Raw genomic sequence first — 20,724 nt, 5'->3', positions numbered from 1 at the left:
CATCCGCCATGAAGGAATTACTGTAATTAAAAGGAACAACTATTAAATTAACAAGGAAACTGCATTTATTGTGTATCGTCACATCTGGCCAATACCCTTAATGACCTGAACCTTCTGTGGATTCTAAGCCTGCATTTTCGGCATGTGATTAAAATGATGAGTTTGACGGCCGTTTGTTGCTTCAGGTTGCCTGCTTGTCAGATATGAAATATAATCAAGAATTGGGAGCCATTTTCAGCTATGAAGTCCAGAAACTGTCCTGAGTGTGCAGCAGGAGATTGTCTGCTCAGAAACGATCACAACAACAGAGAAGTCTGAGCTGTGGCGCCGCATGTAGGAGGCAGAAAGTAACGGATAGATTCCACTGCGGAGATCTCGTGTTTTTGTTTACGTCACATCATTTAAAATCATTCACATATTCTCACAGGTGCTGGCGGGAGAAACTCCACAGAATGTCCACAGCAACTGACTCAGACATTTGCATTCTCGCATACAGCCTGGAGAGTAGTGGAATTTCTGTGCATTTTTCTCCAAAGCTCAGCGAGACCGAATTTTACTTTAATGTTTTTTCTTTCATTGCAGCGATCATGAACTAAAGAGCATAACTATGGCTTTCATGGTACATAGTTCACCAGGAATGTTTACTTGCATGTGTTTGATTGCCGCTACAATGGCTTAATTAATGGATCTCATGTGAAAGGCAAAGTTTATCCTGGTGCAAGTTTTTCGCTGGCATGCTCCTTGAGTTCTCCACATTACTTCACCACTGCATTGCCTGACAGGCTTGATTCAGAGGAACGAGAGAGCTGACAAAGGGCTCAACATGTGGCAGAGGTCGTGAATTAAGATTTGCCAACATACTGTTAATGCAAAGACTGCTCTCTAAATATCAGGCAGAGTTTTCTTAAGGTCACAGTCACCTTATATCAGTCTGGGAAAAACTTGATGTAGACTGAAACTGCACTGGTTGGTGGTGGCATCCAACCACATGGCAGTACTTCTAGTTGACCTTTCAGACAAAACAAACCATGTGTTTCTTTGTACAACTTTGTAAAACAGATTTTAAGGCTGTGTCCCTCGTTTATGTTTCCTATCTTTGTAAAAGTGTTTAATCATACCTTGCATGATTTATCAGTATTTTAACACTTAGCTGAGGTCTTTGGGGCGCAGAGAGCAAGTAATCTAAGGTTTACAGTGAAATGTGATGCTGAGAGGGTCGTGATAACATTTGGAGTGGTTTGGAAAAGTCAAGCAGGGAAAGGGGAAGTAGTTAATCTTCTTTAGCGAGCACTGTTGGAGGAAACTGGGTCCTTTAGATATATATATATATATATATATATATATATATATATATATATATATATATATATATTATATATACTTACTTACAGGGTTAAAAAAGGACTAACAGGCCCATAGTGAATAAAGGTGCACAACAAGAACATTTAGTTCTACTCATGTTTGAAGTGCACGTTTGAATTCATCTTTAACTGTGTTGAATTTGTAACCCTGACAGAGATGTTGCATAAGCGCTTAAATTATCTTGTGTATCTTTTTTAAACGGGAGTATTTTAAAGAGTTTGCTGCTGATGAGGAAAGAAAGAATGGCAATGAGCTCACTGAGGCTTCTTGAAGAGTTAATGACTTTATTGGAGGAGGAAAAGAAGATGAGAGAGAGGAAACGCCTGAGGTTGTAACCAATAACCACCCCCCCCCCTCCCCCGGTAAACAAAGCTCAAGCATGTACGCACTAAAAATAAATTGTAAACATACCACAGAGCAATAGCAGACTACATAATTGGTACCAAAGCAATCCATTAAAACATGGATTTTCTGGAAGCTCCATTTATAATTAAATATATTATTCTTGTGACTCAGTTGCATTTGTTTTAGTTCTTGTTTCTTGTCCAAAAGGATGTGCAATTTACAAAAACACATACATATTTGAAGTCGAAACCAGCAAATAAATTAATCGGCATAATATGAATATATAGCCACTCTTGCATGTACAAATATACTCATGCACTTGCACTACATACTGTGAACAAACACACTTCTGTATCAGACACATACCACTCCCACATAATCCCAAATTAATCGTCTCATACTGCAGTATACACACACACACAGGGGTCCAGCACACTCCCAGTAACACACACATACACAACTTGCTTTAAGCAGGTAATGAGAAACTAGTGCTATTATGAGGTATGGCTGGCACACAAACATACACTCCTCCTGATCCAGTTGTTCAGAGCTGACTTAGTAATTAACATTTCATCTTGTGGAGTTTCAGACCTGTGTTTCTGTCGGGTTTTTATTCCAACATTTTTAAATTCAACAAGAGAAAAAATAGATGTTGCACTGTTGCATCATGCAACCGGCCCCACAAAAGAGCCCCACATAAATATAGTGTATAAAAAGTGTTAATGTACACAACCACAATGTGTTTGTTCGATTCGAGACAATGACCCTTGAGGCTCACCACTCCAGTGACAGCCTAATTGTTTCCCCATGTCTCCAGTCATAATGCTTTGCTACCAGCTGCCTGCAGCTACATATTCAGACATAAACATAGGCGTAAAATGTTCTGTTGCAAGTTGAATGCAAGTGTCTGGAGACAGGATAGTTAAGGTAGGCAGTTTGTTTAGAGTTTAATGCTCCTAGTACAGCACCCTCCCTTTTTATTTTGAAGTCATGTTGGTCCGACCAGATGGCAGTAACGTGGAGGGTGACTTGAGAGGTTGTTATTGTCGTTTGTTAGTGTAGTGTCCATTATAAACCTGTCTGTTTGGAAAGGCCTGTTTTTTTGTCATGTGGTGATGCTGGTTGCAGTTTTCTTTCTGAAACTGTAAAAGTGACCTGAAGATTTTGAGCAACGGCAAATAAAGACTGGTTTCAGGACCCGGTATGCAGAAGCCCTAACTGTACAATCAGTGCTTCAGACAGCTGGTCACTGTTGAATGTATCGCAGATCCAAATTACAACAAATTTGACACTGCCCTTACTTGGGCCCTTAACAATACACCTGTCAAATATGAAGCAGATAAGGTGAACGATTCTCGAAATATGTGTTCCACAGACAGACAGAGACTTCCTGAATTAGTAGATAGCTGAGTGCTAGATGTGTTGATGGCTTTCTTTGTTTGTGTCTATGAGACGATGTTTGTAAAGGATGCAGATGAGTTTGGAGGCCGCATGTGTGATGCTGCATGGGTTAAATTAAGCTTTTTCAGAGCACCAACAGGAGGGGGGGAGACCTACAGTGCTCTTGGTTTCGTTAATGTAGCAGTGACATGTTTATTGTCGACAAGATATTTGACGTTGTTGAGCTATTCTTACCATGAATGGAGGTGGGTCCAGTGTGGGGTTTGTTGATGTGCAAATGACACTTTCCTTATACGGAAATGTCTCTTTCTGCCTTCGCTGTCATTCTCTTCCTCATCCTCCTCCTTTCCCTTGTGTGCCACTTGTCTATCTCCTCCTCCCCTTCCCTTGTCCTCTCCCATTTCTTATACTTCCCTGATGGTACCTGTCACCCCCCCCCCCTCTCTCTCTCTTTCACCTTCCGCCTGGTGGAGGAGTCTGTTGACAGTCCTGTGCAGTGGAAGGAGGCCTTTACTGGGCCTTTGCCTTCAGCCCTGCCAGTGAGATCCAGATGTGGCCCGACACTCCACGTGCTATCTAAACGTTTCCCCAACCTGTGTACAGATGTGTGTTAGGCTGGAGTTTGCACTGTTGTTTTCTCACACAGACAACAACCACATGATCACAGGTCTGAATGCAACCAACTCTTTCCACAATGCTCTTAATCAATTCATTGATTTGCACATTTAATTTTTTTGTTGCCTTCCTTAAAGGAAGAGTTCACTGAGAAATGAAAATTCTCACATTATCTACTCATCACTATACTGATACTGCTGAGCCAGCAGCTTATGAGCTACCACAGGCTAACCACAACAAACAACACTGAAGAAACACTACAGCGTGGAGGGATGCAAGGAAGAGAATGTGTCAGTGCACATTCCTCCTAAGAACGTTACTGTTCGAGACCAGTGGTTACGCTTTATTTCTTCTGACTTGCCTTGACGCTGTGCTCAGTACGGAGTAACGTAGACATTACTCCTTACTCCGTATTGAAACTCTGTACGTTTCTCCTACATTATCCGACTGTTCTGCTCAAACTTGAACAAACATGAGGACGGTGTCACTTACCGTTCAGTCACATCCTGTTGTAACCGACTGTAAATATGTGGCTGGTCTTCTATAGCTGCAAACATAGCAACGTGACTTTCAGCTATGTTTACCAAAGTGAATGCGCCAGAATGAGACTGGTGCTAGGCCTGGTCGCGTGTCACTCAATGTGCAGTCAGCCAATCAGAGGCAGGGTTCAAGAGGCAGGCGAAAACAGCTCCAGAGAGAGGCAGAAGAGAGGACATGGAAATACATATTGCAGCAGGGTTGTTTTTTTTACGTTAAACCACTGATATATAAACAGCTACCAATACCTCAAATTAAATCCTATGAGCCCTTTAAATGTTTTGTTGACTCAAACATGTCACCCACCCTTTCATCAGCACAGTGGTGTGTGGATAAATGAGTGAATGAATTTTAATTTCTGGGTGAACTATCCCTTTAAGCACACCAGGTAAAACCAATTGGATTTTCAACAATATGAGGAAACGGTTGACATTCCTTACATGCGATGTAATACTGGGATGATGATATGACTTGAGCTAAATAAATATAAACAGTCCCTGACTACAGACGCAGAGATCACGGACAGTTCCATAGCCAGGAGAAGGCGCACAGCCTGGCCGCAGTACCACCGATTCTGGGGCAGACACCTGGGAGCCATGCACAGCTCCATTAAGTACACCTGTTACATGTTTGGACCATGAAAAGTTGTTTATTTACAGTTTTTAGCAGCTCTGTCAGTAATTTACTACTCCTCTCTTTGTCTCTATCATGCGCTGCACCAAGCCTTACGGAGCGCGCCGCCATCTCCTCCATTTTTAGACTGGCTCTCTCCATTGTACATTATAGTATCTCGTCATGTATCTCATCAAAATTCATGTTTTTCTGAGGTCACTTGTGGTGAGTCCTCGAGACAACATCCTGCTGTTTTCCCACCTGGACTCACTAGGACACTATCCAGAGTTTCCACTAGAGGGCTGGCAGGAAAAACTTGGAGAATGACCACAGCAACTCACTGCGACATTTGTGTTCTCACATACAGCAACTCCGGATAATTTTAGAATACTTATGGCATACTTTCAACGCTTTTTATCATCTGGTCTTGATACGCTTCTGTACCGAATTACGTGAAGATCGGTTAAACAGGACCATTTCCAATTACTCCAAAATACATAAATTGTTACCAGGCACACCGTGCCTGCAAAATTTGGTGAGTTTTTGTGTATGTTCAAGCCGTCAGAGATTCGATTCATTTGACTTGATAATCAAACAAAGAGCAAAAGGGCCTTGACACTGTCAGTGCTCGGTCTCTAACCAGAAAGAAAACAATTGATGACAATGTCTGCAGACTGTATACTAAAGAAAGAGTGTAAGTGTTTAAGAATGTAGAAGGATGGTGAACAGGATAATGGCTGTTATACATTTATGAAAATACATTTATGTATACACATTAAAAAAAAACTATTAAGGCAATGGTAGCACAGAACAAAATTTCACTTCATATTTGACGAAAGATATACTTTTCCCGAACTTAAGCAAAGTGGTTTTGCTGAACCCAGAACTTGGCTCAGGTATCCCAGTCGTGCCTTTCATCTCCAACACTAAAAACAAAAACTGTCCACGTAGACCAAGGGCTTGGAGCACACATTAGATTGTATGTTTGCAGTGTAGCTTGCATGGTTGCAGTGTGAATATTGAATCTGGCTCGAGACCAGCAAGATGTTTGAAAGCTAGCTTCTCTCTTTTTCCTTGCTTTTTAAATGATGTAAGACAACACCTTGAAGAACGATTATAAGCTGAATAGATCAACAGTTTAAGACAAAGTTTAGGTTTAAGGTATTTGATTAAGGCTGCAACTAGGGATTCATTATTTTCTAAATTATTCATTTGGTCTTTTTACATCAGAAAACAGGGAAATATGTTGATCAAATTTTCCTAATATCTTATTTCATCTGATCAATAAAATAATGGCTGTATTTTTTTTTGGTGAGACACTAAGTTGGGGTCAACCTCTTTTATCCACCATGTCTCAGTGTGTGTGTGTGTATGTGTGTGTGTGTGTTTGTCATGTATTATTCGGTGTCTCTTGCTTCCTGGACCATAGGAACTCGCATGACTTTCTCTTTGTAGAGTTGTGGGGGGCAAGTTCACATTTTTTTCAGCCCTATGCTTTCGTAACCGCTGTTGTGCAAGTAGAGCAGAAATGCTTGAGGATACTGTTCCATGCATTTGTGTCATATACGGCTCAGACATACCAGCTTGGATAAGGATCACTGGATGTTTTCTCATATTTGTTCTTTAACCGATCTTATGTCTTCCCTGATACACACTTACAGTCAGTGCTGTACTTCTCTCTGTAAAGTATATTAACACTTGCTTGGGTGCAACCACATACAGTATATTCATAATAAGCATTTGATATATTAACAGCTGTGTCTGTTCTACCCTTCTGTGGATGCACAGGCCAAAATCAGCTCGTTGCCCATGTTATAAACCTCCTTGTGGTTCAATTCGACAATAAACAGTGGGCATATTTCAACTGGATGATCCTCACCGAGCATGTCAAACACCAATCATTTGGCCGGGACGTTAACTGCCTGTGCTCACCACATGAAACAAACCTCCATCTCAGTGTGTCATCTAATAGCAGGGCAATATTAGCTGATAACTACAACCACATGGAGAGCCATGATGAAGCAAGCTGAAACCGAAGCCAGTCGACTACATGGTGTCTAATGTGTTAAAGTACAGTTTTACCATTGATGCCTTATTTCGAGTCAACTTTAATTGTCAATTAGGGGAAAAATGTAGTTGCATATATTTTTTAGAACAGAGATACTGTCAAAACACAGTACACTCCCTCTGCATTCACCATTATGCGTTAAAGAGCTTAATACTGTGTGAAAAAACGAATTAAGTGAATGTTTTTTAACCATAACTGCAATATGTGATATGGTATTTGTGTGTTTGCTGATTTTCTCTCCCACATAGGGCGGGGCGAAAAAATCTTGTCACCATTATATTTTTCACATCCCTCGACATCGATATATAATGCGATATAAATCATCACTCCTACACTGAGGCGCATTACTTTGCGCATGTAAACAGGTGACTCTGCTCCTCTGCTTTTTTCTAATCACTCACACTTAGAACAGATCTTTGTAAAAACTGCTGAATTCATATTTATGATCCTGTGTAAATGGAGCGTCACTCGGCTTTGAGTCCTAATCTGGAAGTGAAGAGGAACAGAGGCTCATTTAATGATCGTCTGTCCTGGTCTTGAAGCAGCGGTGGTTATAACTATGCGGTGTGGAAACCAGTGAAACGAAGAACGTAGCGGAAAACATGATTATGTTCAGTCCCTGCGTCGTCCACATCGATGCATCAGCCCAAACATCAGCAAATGTGCTGCTACTCCTACACTCGGTGCTGTGTGCGTCAACCTAACCTGACGGGGCTGTAACTCAATTCCAGCCACATGATTGGTTCGGCGATTTTCTAACTATACGTCAGCATGTCTGAGAGCCTAGGGATACCCCTTAGCTGTGATTGGTCCGCTAACGACATCATTTCCGAACAACATCATTTCCAGAATGGCCAGAACGTAGTGCGAGGGAAAAACGGGGATATTGAGAAGTTGCCACAATGCCACCTGGGAAGTTTCACCTCCAGGAAAGACTAATATATGTTACGTGCAGCACAGGTTCGTGAAATCGCAGGGGCAAGAGACGTGTTTAAACTAATATAAAATCACTTTAATATAAATCAATTACATGTAACCAAAAACACAATGAACAACACACAAAACACTAGTTAACACATGAATTAAAGGGGACAGGGCAACATGCGATACCTGGCATCTCATGTACATCAGGACAATGGAGAGAGCACCTTTATAATAAAGAAGTCACTCCCAGCATGAGGTGGTGCCCTGATGCTGACATGCTTCCCATCGAGGCTGCCAACGCAGTTTGGGAAGTTCCAGAGCCGCTAAAAGTCTGCTGCTATCGCTGTCCACTGGCTGGTTGAGGGACAGGGTAGGTAGTCTGGCTGTAGAGCTGTCCACAACGCCTTGCACTACTCGGACACAATGCCGGACACCGTGCAGGATGCCAGTTTGTAGCTCGTTGCTATACAGCCTGTTGGTTTGCACCAGAGGCTTAAAAATTCCTCTGTCAACCAAACACATCCCAACCTTTCTGCGCCTGCTGTTACTAGGAGGCCCCTCCAGTGTGTGACCTGTTAGGATTACGTAACTGCACTCATCCTCCTCTGTTCTCACCTCCTTCCCCCTCCCTTCCGTCCTCTTTTCCTAGAAAGGGGAGCTCATCCTGTGTGTCTGAAGGAAAGGAACTGAGCGAAAACCCATAGTCCGGGGAGTGAGATGTTACAGGGATGCACAGAGAGAAAGATAAATAGATGTGATGCAAAGAAAGGACATTCTGACCGACTTGACCTCATTAGCTGTCTCCACATTATGTAGAGTCCTTTTTAGAGCTTACACTCACTTTCACATGTGCATTTCTCAAATCAACTGATCTTCTCCACACGACATGAGACAAAAAGTTAGATATTTACAAACACCTTTTGAAGTGCAGATTTTCAAAACCTCCTGTTTCTGTGTGGTAAAAGTAAAACAGAGAGTAATGGGAATGATGACGTAACATTTTATTCTATTTCATGCATCCCCACTGTCGCTTTGTGTGATGACCATCTGCCAGAAACAAAAAAACAACGGCGGCTACATACAGGTTTCTCTCCATTTGGTCAGCACTGTCACAGGTTTGCAGTCAAATTAAGCGTGACTGCACCAGCTTATCGGCATTCACAGGCATCTGCCTGACCCCATAGTACTTGGACCACAGCCTTCTTCTCTGATATTTGATTGATCAAATATGTAGACTTTATTGGCGCCTGGCTGGCATGCTTGTTTGAGTGTTTGAGTGTTTGTAGTTTTCGTGTTCAGAGATATTTTGTAAGACAACGGTTGTGTGGATGGAGCTTGTGAATGTCCACCTACATGTGATAGTAGTTTACCAGTTCATTATTGAGTGTGTCTCTAAGGGATTAAGGAGGTAGGGTACCTGACGTGAATACATAAACACAAACACAAACACAAACACACACACACACACAAACACACACACACACACACACACACACACACATACACACATACACAGAGGATGTTGGCATGTCTCATATTTTATGAATGTTAAAACCTGCTGCTGTGAAGGACAGCGCTCTTCACAACCACCTGCTCTCCTGCGAGTTTGTGTTTTCGAGCCTGGCCAAGGACCAGGCAAAGAGCTGGTGTTGAAGCCACACAAACACACCCACAGTCCGCTCTGTTTTCACAGCTTGCCATGTGAGGCTATGCTGCATCTGTTAGCGAAGGAATGCAATGTGATGTCATCTTGGTGAGCTGCGAGCGCCTCTGTGAACATGGAAGTAGTAAAGCCAGACACATCTCTTGGTCTAAAAACAGACTCCGATGACCCCGAGGGAGAATCCACACAGCATGAAATCATTCTGAGAGACTGTTTTTAAGGCAGTTCTGCTGCTCCACATGCAACGAGAAACGTGAATAAAACATAGACAGACAGAGGTGATGAGTTGGACCCAATGGTACAATACAAATGGCCCTGACATCTCTTCACCCACATAGATTTTTAGGCATTCCCTGCCGTTTTTTTAGGTCAACATCATTTGTCCCTGTGATTGTGAGTCCGAGATCAACACACAATGGCTCCATGTTGCATGTTTGATTTATGATATGAACATATCTCTTTATTTTCTTTCATCATAGATCAGTAATAAAAGTTTTTAACTTCTCTGTCCGTGCTAGCTAGCTCAACACGCTGAGAAAGAAAAAGGATTGACCAGAATCAGATGTGCGATTTGGTGTTTGATGTATGTTCTCTCCACAGACTGGCACATTTTTTGTTACTCACCAGGCAGACTAAACTATTAGGTAAAATATATCATCAAATCACCTCACACTCTAGCAAGTACACAAACCCTCAGATCACAGTGCACTCACATAAACACACACACCCAACAGGTGATGCAGCTGTGAATTCGTAAAATGTTTGTGCTATGTGTATGTCACACTGTACAGCCCTGTGAGAGTATATCAGCCATGTGATTTGTATATGTAGTGTACATGCTGTACAAACTGTAATGATGACTTCCTCATCAGGACATCAATCTGTTGGTCCCCAACAACTTGCTGGTTTTGCGTAATTATATACGCTACTGCCTAGAGTGGAGTTCAGGCACCAGTGATGTCAACCAAGAATCAGGGAACAGTAAGACATAAAAAAATAGGTCTCAGTTGCACAGAGCATCTCACTTATGTAGAAAGAACAAGTCTTGAGAGAGCTGTCATCAATTCACCTTAAACTAAGCATACACTGGACCATTTAAAAAAAGGCTGTTGAATTCCAACTGATACTGTACAAGTAAATCGTCTGCGATGTAGACCGAAGTTCATGATTTATGTGCTCACACTGTACGATCTGATTGTCAGCCACAGCCTGACTGCTCACACCGTACATGTAAAATGCCAGTCCTGAAAGCTATGAGGGCCATTCAGATGACATTTGGTTGAAAAACTATTCCGTGGTATTAACGTTCCGAAATATTAACGTGTTGGACCTAGAGAACAGGTCATGCAGCGTTCACTGACTCTGATTGAGGCCACACTGTGGTGGAAACGTTTTCTATTCCTTGTGGGCCATGGCGCACCATACAAAGCATAGTTAAATGTCTAGAGTGTGACTGTGTGAAGAAGTTGAAATGATGTATCTTGAAAAGACCTCTAGTGATGTCACATGAGTCACTGTCATTTGGGGCTTAAAAAGAATCTGCCGGTGTGCAGGCAGACAGAAATGAATTTACCAGATCACTGTAACTACATCAACCACCACTCACATAACAATTTGTTGGTAATCAAGTTGCAGTATGGCTAATGTAGGCCGCAGATTTTGAGAAGGACAAATAATTTGTTGAATAATAATGATATTTCTATTTGTAGTGCATCGATTCTGAGCCGTTTTTTAAGATCTACCTGTTGTAATTGTGATGAAGTTAGAGGACAGAAAGCTAAGTTAGAGGGGTATTTATTCAAATGTCTGCCCCTGCAGCCCTCTGTCACTGAGTGTTTCTGCATTTTCATAAAATGCTTGTCGGGCAGAGAAACACTAAGGAACATACGTCTGCATTAATAATGACCCAGAGGCCTGAAAGGAGCCACCCCCAGAGTTCACTGCTGATAAGCTGTCCAGCTGTGGAGGATGTCTTTGAAAGGGGTTTAAAACCCTTATTATTTTATCTTAAAAACTATAACAAAATGAAAAAGAAGTGATTCAAAGGATTCCCTGTAGTGCTTGCCTCCAATCATATAATGTTTGACAAGGACATTCATTTTGATGGTGATAATACTATAATGCTATTTCAGTGATTGGCAAATTGACAACACACAGATGTCAGACGCACACCCTTCTACAAACCAATCAGCAGCACACGTAGGTTATTTCATGAGCTCAATTTATTACAATGTGAAACTCAAACTAACCCGATCAAATGTATACAATGTGACATAGACATGAACCTTGGCTTGGACTTTCAGGTGTGAAAAACACCTAAGCTGTTACCCAGGTCCCCCACATAATGTCAGCTTCCTCTGACCTGGATATTCAGGCAAGCAAAAATATAATAAAAAAAAATAAAAAACTCCTGAAACAAGCCGTGTCCATCAGCTGGCTATCAGCGCTCTGCAGCCACCATCAATAATTTTAACCACTCAGCAGCCCATGAAACAAAAAAATGAGCTAATGGAAGAGAGCCAAGCAGTCGTTTTGGCACGGCTACACTTGTTTTTTATAAACTAGGTCAACTGACAGTTTCTGAGTGTGTTTAGGGAAATGCTGCAGCTGTACTGGGGAGAAAGTGGAGGAAAGTGAGAGTGAGGAAGAGAGCACCAGGTTATGGGCATTAGTGTTGGAGCTGATTTTAGCCCCTGCCTTTAGTAATGTCTTGACATGCTAACTAACGGCCTGGCTTCGATCTACCTGTCGCCTCAACACTTAACATGCTAAATCCTCTTCTAAAATAGCAGCACCACTGTTTGCTTCCTCTGAGGAGCTGGGGTTTTGTACAGCGGCAGAGGAAATAACTGGCTAACGTAATGTGACAGCGTGGAAGAGCCCACGGGGGCTAACATAGTGCATAAGCATAAATTAGCATACTGTCAGTATCAGGCCTATGCTGCCATTTGGACATAAGGACACACACACACATGGGCACAGCATGATAAAGCCTCAGGGTCATCACATATCATTCAGCATAAAATCTAACATATGGCTGGTTAAGCGCTGTTTCTTTGATTTGTGTAAATGGATTGCAGTAGTGAGCTGTTTTTATCAGACTCAGGCTTGTGATTTCTGGACTCCATATGGCACAACAGGCTATGCACCGAGGGCTGGGGTTAATTCAGTTTGTATTGAGTCATGTAAGATTTCAAATTCCAATGAGAATGTAGTCCTTGAAGTCTGTGGGAACTGCAAATGTGTTAAACCGATATGTTACCTCCATCTAAGTTTGCTTTGTTTCAAGAGTGTTTCAATGATAGTAATTGAATGGTTGCATTCCTGCTTAGAAAAATTACTGTCTTACAGTATAAAATAGGAAATATAAACCATTAGATTTTAAAGTTTTGTTGACTCCGCCCTACCCTGTTTCACTTGAACATAAATATACCCTTCTCTGTTTTGAGGCCCAGATGTGTCAAAAGCAGAGGACAAATTTCCCCCATTTGCATGTGTTTGGGATTAATAACAGATCTTGGGTGAAGTATCTTGAAACGTAACCTTGGCTATTCTAACATAGACCTTATCCACATTGTAACCCTTAACCTAAACCTAACTGTAACATCACCATTACTTTAAGATAACCTTATAATATGTAACAGATTATTAAATAAACACAGATGAAGTACCCAACAACATGAGTAATACCTGGACCACACACGCATGCTGATATGCACATATGGCACACATGCATTCAGAAGTGCATAGATCATCAGCTTAAACACTATGGGGTGTGTACACACACACACACACACACACACACACACACACACACACACACACACACACACACACACACACACACACACACACCTATTCTCTGTGTGTGCCACCAGCAGTGGTTTGATTGTCATTGACAGTTTCCATTAGTCTGACTCATTTTGATGAGTTCAACCATTTCAGGAAGTGGATTTTCCTCCAAAAAGCCAAAGTGGAAATATGGTCCCACTGAATGGCCTATCCTGCATTTATCCAGAATTGAGGATTGAGGATGACAGCTCTGTCATTATCATGTGAATAGCAGTTTCAATTTACATTTTGGATGGAAGGAGTTGAAGGAGAACTTCACAGTTAGTCCTCTCGTTCTCTCTCTGTGGTTGACTTATGTGTCTCCGCCTTTATTTTCAAAACCCCCCCAATAAGGATGTGGAGGAGAGGAAAGAGAGATGGATGGATTTGAAGAATGAGATGATGAAGGGATGGAAAATGGGCAAAGGAAAGACCCAGAAAAAGAGAAAGATCAACCTCTCCTCCCTCTCTTTTCTGTCCTCAGCCTGTTTGCTGATGGGCCTGATGAATTAGTGTCAGGTTGGCCGTGTTGGTAGTGGGAGGATGTTTTTGAATGAATCATCAAAGCTTCGTTCAGGAGCAGGTTCTTGCTTTTATTAAGCGTGTTATTCCAGAGCTGTAGTTTTTACCCAGCAGCCGCAATCAATTACCTGACACCCACTTCATTCTCTCCCTCCCTCTCTCCCTCCTTCGTTTCTCCTTCTCTCTGCTGTTTATTAGTCATTTATCATAACTCCCAGATACTGACTGCATCAGCTTTAAACTTCACGCCTGCTTCTGTGAACTGTAACTGCTGAATTATAAAAATATTTTTTCTCTGCCTCTCTAATGTCTCACATTTCTCGTCTTTCCCTCTTTACGCCTCTTTGCATTTTCCCTTCTTCTTCTTCTTCTTCTTCTTCTTCTTCTTCTTCTTCTTCTTCTTCTTCTTCTTCTTCTTCTTCTTCTTCTTCTTCTTCTTCTTCTTCTTCTTCTTCTTCTTCTTCTTCTTCTTCTTCTTCTTCTTCTTCTTCTTCTTCTCCAATCATCCCCCTCTTCCTAATCTCATGTGGAATTCCTTTTTCCTTTCCTCTCATCTTTTGTCTTGTTTTCTCATCATTGCTTTACTCTTTCCTTTCATCATCTACTCTGTCCTAGATGATCCTCCATCTAGTCTTCAATGACTTTCCTCTCTCTATTTTCTTTCTCTTGCAGCATCTTAGTTCCTCAAAGGTTTGCTTCTCCTCTCCTCTCCTCTCCTCTCCTCTCCTCTCCTCTCCTCTCCTCTCCTCTCCTCTCCTCTCCTCTCCTCTCCTCTCCTCTCCTCTCCTCTCCTCTCCTCTCCTCTCCTCTCCTCTCCTCTCCTCTCCTCTCCTCTCCTCTCCAATGGAGCCTATCAGACTCCTAATAAGAGGTTGAATGAGTCCTCCAGGGGCCTCTAATGATTGACTCCGTGTGTGTGTGTGTGTGTGTGTGTGTGTGTGTGTGTGTGTGTGTGTGTGTGTGTGTGTGTGTGTGTGTGTGTGTGTGTGTGTGTGTGTGTGTGTGTGTGTGTGTGTGTGTGTGTGTGTGTGTGTGTGTGTGTGTGTGTGTGTGTGTGTGTGTGAGAGCTGTGACTGCTTTTAGCTCTGCAGTGTTTGCCGTCATAGGAATTTGGCAGTGTAGTGCATGGTGTGTGTCTGTGTGAGATTGGGAACTTTTCCTTCTTCTCCCAACACATTTTTTCAATTTGGTCCAGAGTTCAGTTCCCATCATTAAATTTGCCCGCACATGTTCAGTATTTTAAAACCCTGTAGACTAAAATGTGTGCCAGAGATACTGCTTGTTGATTGTCCTATTTGGGAAAATCATTTAAAGCTGTTTTCATACAAACTCTGCACCCAATTGTCAATTCACATATGAAGAATGAGGAGATCCTCAGAGTCACACGCAATTATAACAGGAAAATCTCAGGAGCGTTTAGGCCAGAGGTGGCGTCTCAGTGAAGCATGCAGGACTCAGGAGTCAGAAGATAATTTAGAAATTCCACTGAGGAGATCATGTTTTTGTGTACAGCACATTGACACCAACATTGCCTCTCATCACCACAAACTCTCCAATTTTGTTTTTTCAAGTTGATAACTTTTTTCCAGGTCTTCAATGTGTATGACACTTCCTTTTCATCGTGATATATTTGTATTCTTTTAAATTCATTCCTCTGGAGCTTTTCCTCGACAGTTGTGTTCTCACATACCGTCCCTTTTGATCAGTTCAGGGCAATATGCAGCGTTCAGTCCATGTCTGAAAGCAGCTATAGTGTTAGAGAATGGTATGTGAACTTTCCATGCACGTATCAGTGCTACAGACATTTTCACCTTGAGTCTTAGTTCAGTGTCAAGCTGCTGTACCTGCCAATCATCACCTGTGTCTATGCTGACACGTTGACCCAGAGTTGACTCTTTCCATTCTTTCCTCCTCAGGCCTTTGGGAACGCCAAGACGGCCCACAACAACAACTCCAGCCGCTTCGGAAAGTTCATCCAGGTCAACTACCAGGAAAGTGGCACTGTCAGGGGGTGAGAAACATATATGCTTATGATTCACATGTACAGAAATGCGTTAACCTAATCGGGAGCGGAGCTTTTTCTAACTGTGCGTGGTGTTTTTCAGAGCCTATGTGGAGAAGTACCTGCTGGAGAAATCACGCCTTGTGTACCAGGAGCACAATGAGAGGTGAGTGGTGACAACAGTGACTCTAGTACATAGTCGACCATTAATTTGCAGTGTCTGCCTGCTTTTTTACATGTGTTAATCTTAAGAGGATCCAAATTGGGATGTGTTTGGACGTGTATCAACCTGACACCTAAAAAAGTCTGCTACCTCATGAAATTACCTTTTCAATAAAAATTCTCTAAGAAATAAAAAATAATAAACTCTAAGTAACCCTGGCTGATGTGATGATGCCATAAATATTCTCCATCTGAAATTGGAAACACTGACATCCATATTCCCATTAGTTTCAAAGATAAGATGTCAAATCCATATCTCCGGTGTCAAGGTTTTCTATCGAAGAAACTCAATCCTGAAACAGCCTTCACTTCCTCTGCAACATGAAGATATATCAGGTGCCCATCAGAAATAACCTTCTGCCCTTTCCTAAGCCATCAGTCTGTGTTTGGTCATTTATGGAAACTGGACTTGATTATATTTTAATAAATAGCTTTATTGATAATCAGGAATCTCCTGGAACAGAAGAAGACATACACATTGTGAGAAATGCAATAAAGAGATTGGCTATGTTTTTTATTTAATGTTAACAGCAACTCTGTTCTCCACACTTTAACACAGTATATAAACAAGCTACATTTGAGCCACCTCTCCACATGAAGGAGTCTTCACCTGCACACACATTTTTAAAATCATCTTTCTTTTCTCAGACAATACAAACACCTTTTTTGTTTCTCCACCAGCTCACAGTAAAGAAAAAACAGTACAGAAAATATCTTTGTTAGGGAAGAAAAAACAATGTAAACCCCTCCACTGGTCATCTTATCCCTCTCACCCTGATTGGCCTCAGGTTTCCATTTCATCCTGATGACAGGCCCTGGCGGCCATATTGATAGGGTAGAAACTCAAGACTGGACCTCCCAGTCGGCTCAGACCTGGAACAGTGAGATGGTGGGAGGGGGAGGTGGCTGATGATATACTATAAACTATCCTAAATCTTTAAGCCTGTTTGGTGACAGGTTGCCTCTGTATGACCCCAGTCAAGGAAACATAAATAGAAGTGAGGGGAAGACCTGAGCTTTCCATGGTTGCTGTCAGGGTTTATTACTCCACACTTTGATGGAACAGTAGAGAATGTCGGATAATGGGACTTTCATTCCATGAAAATAGTCCACTAGAAAACTAGCGTAGCATTTAGTAGAGTGCAAACCTTCGCCCAGGCCCAAAAGTCCTACATTAAATCCACTAGATCAGGATTTTAATTTGGATCTACTCCACCTGTTCACACATACCGATAGCCTTTCATCAGGATTCAAACATATTTACCTCTGCCAGGAAGGTCCTGTTTTCGACTGTTTGTTTGTTAGCAGGATAACACATAAAAACTACTAATCCAATTTCCATAAAGTTTTGTTGAGGGGTGGGGCATGACCCAAAGAAAACAGCATTACAGTTTGGTGTGGATCTTGATCAGGGCACAGATCGAGAATTTTTTTTCTCACTTTCTTAAACAATGTGAGGTTGGATGCTGTATCTGGATTTTTATGTGGATCTGCACCAGATTATAAACACTCATAAATATCAGACCCCTAAATTTGTCTGATTTCATCAAGAGCCATGCATTGCTCTCAGAGAAATCTGTGAAAATAACACCTAATCTCGCAATGTTAAAAAAATTGATTCTTGTTATTATAAGTATTATTATTATTCTTTTTATTATTCTTTTTTATAATTAATAAATGAAGAAACCCACTAGTTATGGTTAGCTAATATGATCCAGAGTCCAGGGCGAAAGCAGCATTGCTAACACAGCCCACTTTACAAGTAGAAAGAAATGGAAAGTGAGTATTAAAACAAACATCAACCAACAGCACAAAGTAAAAGCACAAATCCTCCTTCATGTTAACGTTACCATTAAAAACACAATGTCCAACTGTCCGCTGGCTGGACGACGTAAGTTCACTGGTTCCCTCTTTTATGCCTCTTCCCCAAATTACAGGCTACCAAGTACTGAATATGTCCCAGATCTTTACAATTATTCAAAAGCTCATATTAGATGACTGCAGTGTAAACAGGAAGAGCTACACTCCTGAAAAACTGTCACTGCAGAACTTAATCAGTATTAATATTACAGACTCATATGCCTGTATGAATTTTTTTTCCTCTGGAAATGTATGAACATAACAACATGACACATTTTCCATCCAGAGCCATCTGCTTCTTTATCAGCTGTCACACACTGCCAAACTGAAATTCCAAACACATGTCAAACACAGCCTGACGAGCGTTGGCAATATACATCGAGCCGCCGTGAACACACTGTATCAATTTAAACTGGTAAAACTGGGGCTTATTCCTGCAGCGTGGGTGCCATAGTCTCGACATCTTTCATATAAGCTGCAGCTTTGACCACATCCCTGCAGCCAAAAGCTAATTCTGCTCTCTGAGCTAACTAACAGGTTTCTCTTTACTCAACAGTAGTCTTTCAGGTTCAGGGCAGAACTTATTGATGTCATGTTGAGATGTGATAGCTTTCCTTCTTCAAGAGTGCCTTACCAGCAGTAATTTAACTGGCTTCATTCACTTATGCCCTCCATGGCTTCAGTGTATGTTATATACTTTTGGCATAAAATGACATTTATTGTATATACTATGAACCAAGTGAAAGTAACCTCACCTACAGGACGATTGAAGAGGTAAAGCTAACACACAGACAAAGAGGATGGGACAGTTCCTCTTTGTCTGGTTTTCTATTGGTTGGTGAATCTTGACACACTTGTGCATTACAGCATTTTTAAGTGAAATCAATAAGTCCTGGTCTCAGACTGGAAGACCACACTCTTGAATAATAAAAGGAGTAAAACAACTAATACATACCTATAGAGATAATGATTTTGTTCCTGTTATTATTCTTCATGCAATTTTTGGCACCAAATCAACGCTTTCATCACCTCATCGAACCGTTATGCACAAAGTCTACTGTTCAAACTAAAGTTGTTATATATATATAATAACAATTCTTTAAAAGAAATAATCTGAGGCATCCATATTTATGTTTTTTTAAGTTTTATGTAAAAAAAAAAAATGTTTGTATCAATATTAAGAAACAGGTTCTTTAGTGTCCTATTAATATTAAAGCATCTCTACTACTACATCTCCTAAGTACAGTATACACGTTTTAGTTAAAACACACATCTCCACACCAGCATATCAGTTACACTCTGGTACTGTTCAATATGCTCCCTGGTCTTTCTAACTTTCCAGCCCTCCATCAAGCACTAAGTGTCCCTGTGCAGAGAAGTGAAGCTGGTTTCCAGCTGTAATAGAATAACATCTCAGTGCGTCGGCCAAAGCCCGAGCCTATTGTCAGGACGAATCAGAGGCCCTCAGCTCCAGCCCACACACCACACTGCTGTTTGTCTGACCTGAAAGGTGAGCCTGCCGGGTCAGAGGTGGGACTTATTAGTTACATGATGCAGCTTTGGTTTGAAAAGAGGGTGCAGGTAGAGAGATTTCAACTTTAAGATACTCTACCTCAAACCTTCCAGCAGAAGGTAGTTAACCTCCTCTGACGTTGTCTCTGAACACTGCTGTCCTCAGTTCACCTCTGAGACAATTTAGGAAATATAAGAAGTCAACGCAGGAAACGTGTTTTTATGGTGTGGAATCATCACCTCTAACTTTGTTGTTTGTGTTTGTCTGAAGGAACTACCATGTGTTCTACTACCTGTTGGCCGGAGCCAGTGAAGATGAGAGGAAGTCTTTTCACCTGCTTAAACCTGAGGAATACCACTACCTCAACCAGGTCCGCGCACACAGACACACACACACACACACACACACACAATGTGGTCAATTAATTAATATTTCAATGCAAATTCCAAATCTAGATATTTTTTTCTCTATTGTGAAACCAGACCGATGATGTCAATCGGTTTCTCAAACAGCAATTGTGTTATTAAGATGAGAATCGTTAACTTTGTGTCCATTCATGTGTAGCACATATTTTAATTGAGTTTTTTTGGTTTCGATTTATTCATTAAATGTGTTTCCTGTGTTTCACGTTGTGCTTTAGTTGACACATCAAACCTTTTTTGTATTGTTTGCTGTTTATTTTATTTTGTACATAAAAACAAGTGGAGAGAAACTCACCCTCAGTCAAAGGTGTTTCATCTTCAAGATGATATTGTGACCAGTACAAAAAAAGAAACAGATTACTAGCTACTATTTGTTTTGAAGATCGACTGCCAAAGGAGAATAAGCTCACTGAGCATGCTCGCAATGTTCTTCTATGGTATTTGACGAATCGTTGATCGTTGAGTTTATAACCAAATACTGGCCCTGGCATGCTTGTTTAAGTATTTTTAGTAGTTTTCTGTCCTCGTCTGGCCGGAGGGGAATATATCAGTTCAAACTAATATCTGCAGTAGTGTAGACAAGGCCTTAATTTGTGATGCATTGAGGTCCAGAATAACAACCATTTTCTTTTCTTAAGAAAATGATGAATTGTTTTTTGAAAAGCCAGGACGCCTTATAGAGAGATGGAGACTCTGAAGATGATGATGGACAGTTTCTCTGTTTCCCCTCATCCTTCTCTGTCTGACGGATCTTATTTATTCACTAATAATAAGTGGAGCACTTCCCAGCACACTGTGAAGTGTTGATTGCATCAGCTCAAATAA

At 41.3% G+C, this 20,724-nt stretch overlaps 1 protein-coding gene across 1 annotated transcript in view; it reads left to right on the top strand.

Moving 5' to 3' along the window:
* Positions 1-20,724, top strand: part of LOC133009208 (unconventional myosin-IXAa-like) — a 107,823-nt gene that overhangs the window by 20,092 nt on the left and 67,007 nt on the right. The window contains exons 2-4 of the mRNA XM_061076639.1: positions 15,797-15,891; positions 15,986-16,048; positions 19,748-19,847. Coding sequence (XP_060932622.1) covers positions 15,797-15,891; positions 15,986-16,048; positions 19,748-19,847 — 258 coding nt within the window. The remainder of the gene's footprint in view (positions 1-15,796; positions 15,892-15,985; positions 16,049-19,747; positions 19,848-20,724) is intronic.

This window comes from Limanda limanda, chromosome 8 (genome assembly GCF_963576545.1).
Source record: "Limanda limanda chromosome 8, fLimLim1.1, whole genome shotgun sequence".
NCBI classification, from domain to species: domain Eukaryota; kingdom Metazoa; phylum Chordata; class Actinopteri; order Pleuronectiformes; family Pleuronectidae; genus Limanda; species Limanda limanda.
This window is presented reverse-complemented; position numbering and strand designations above follow the sequence as displayed.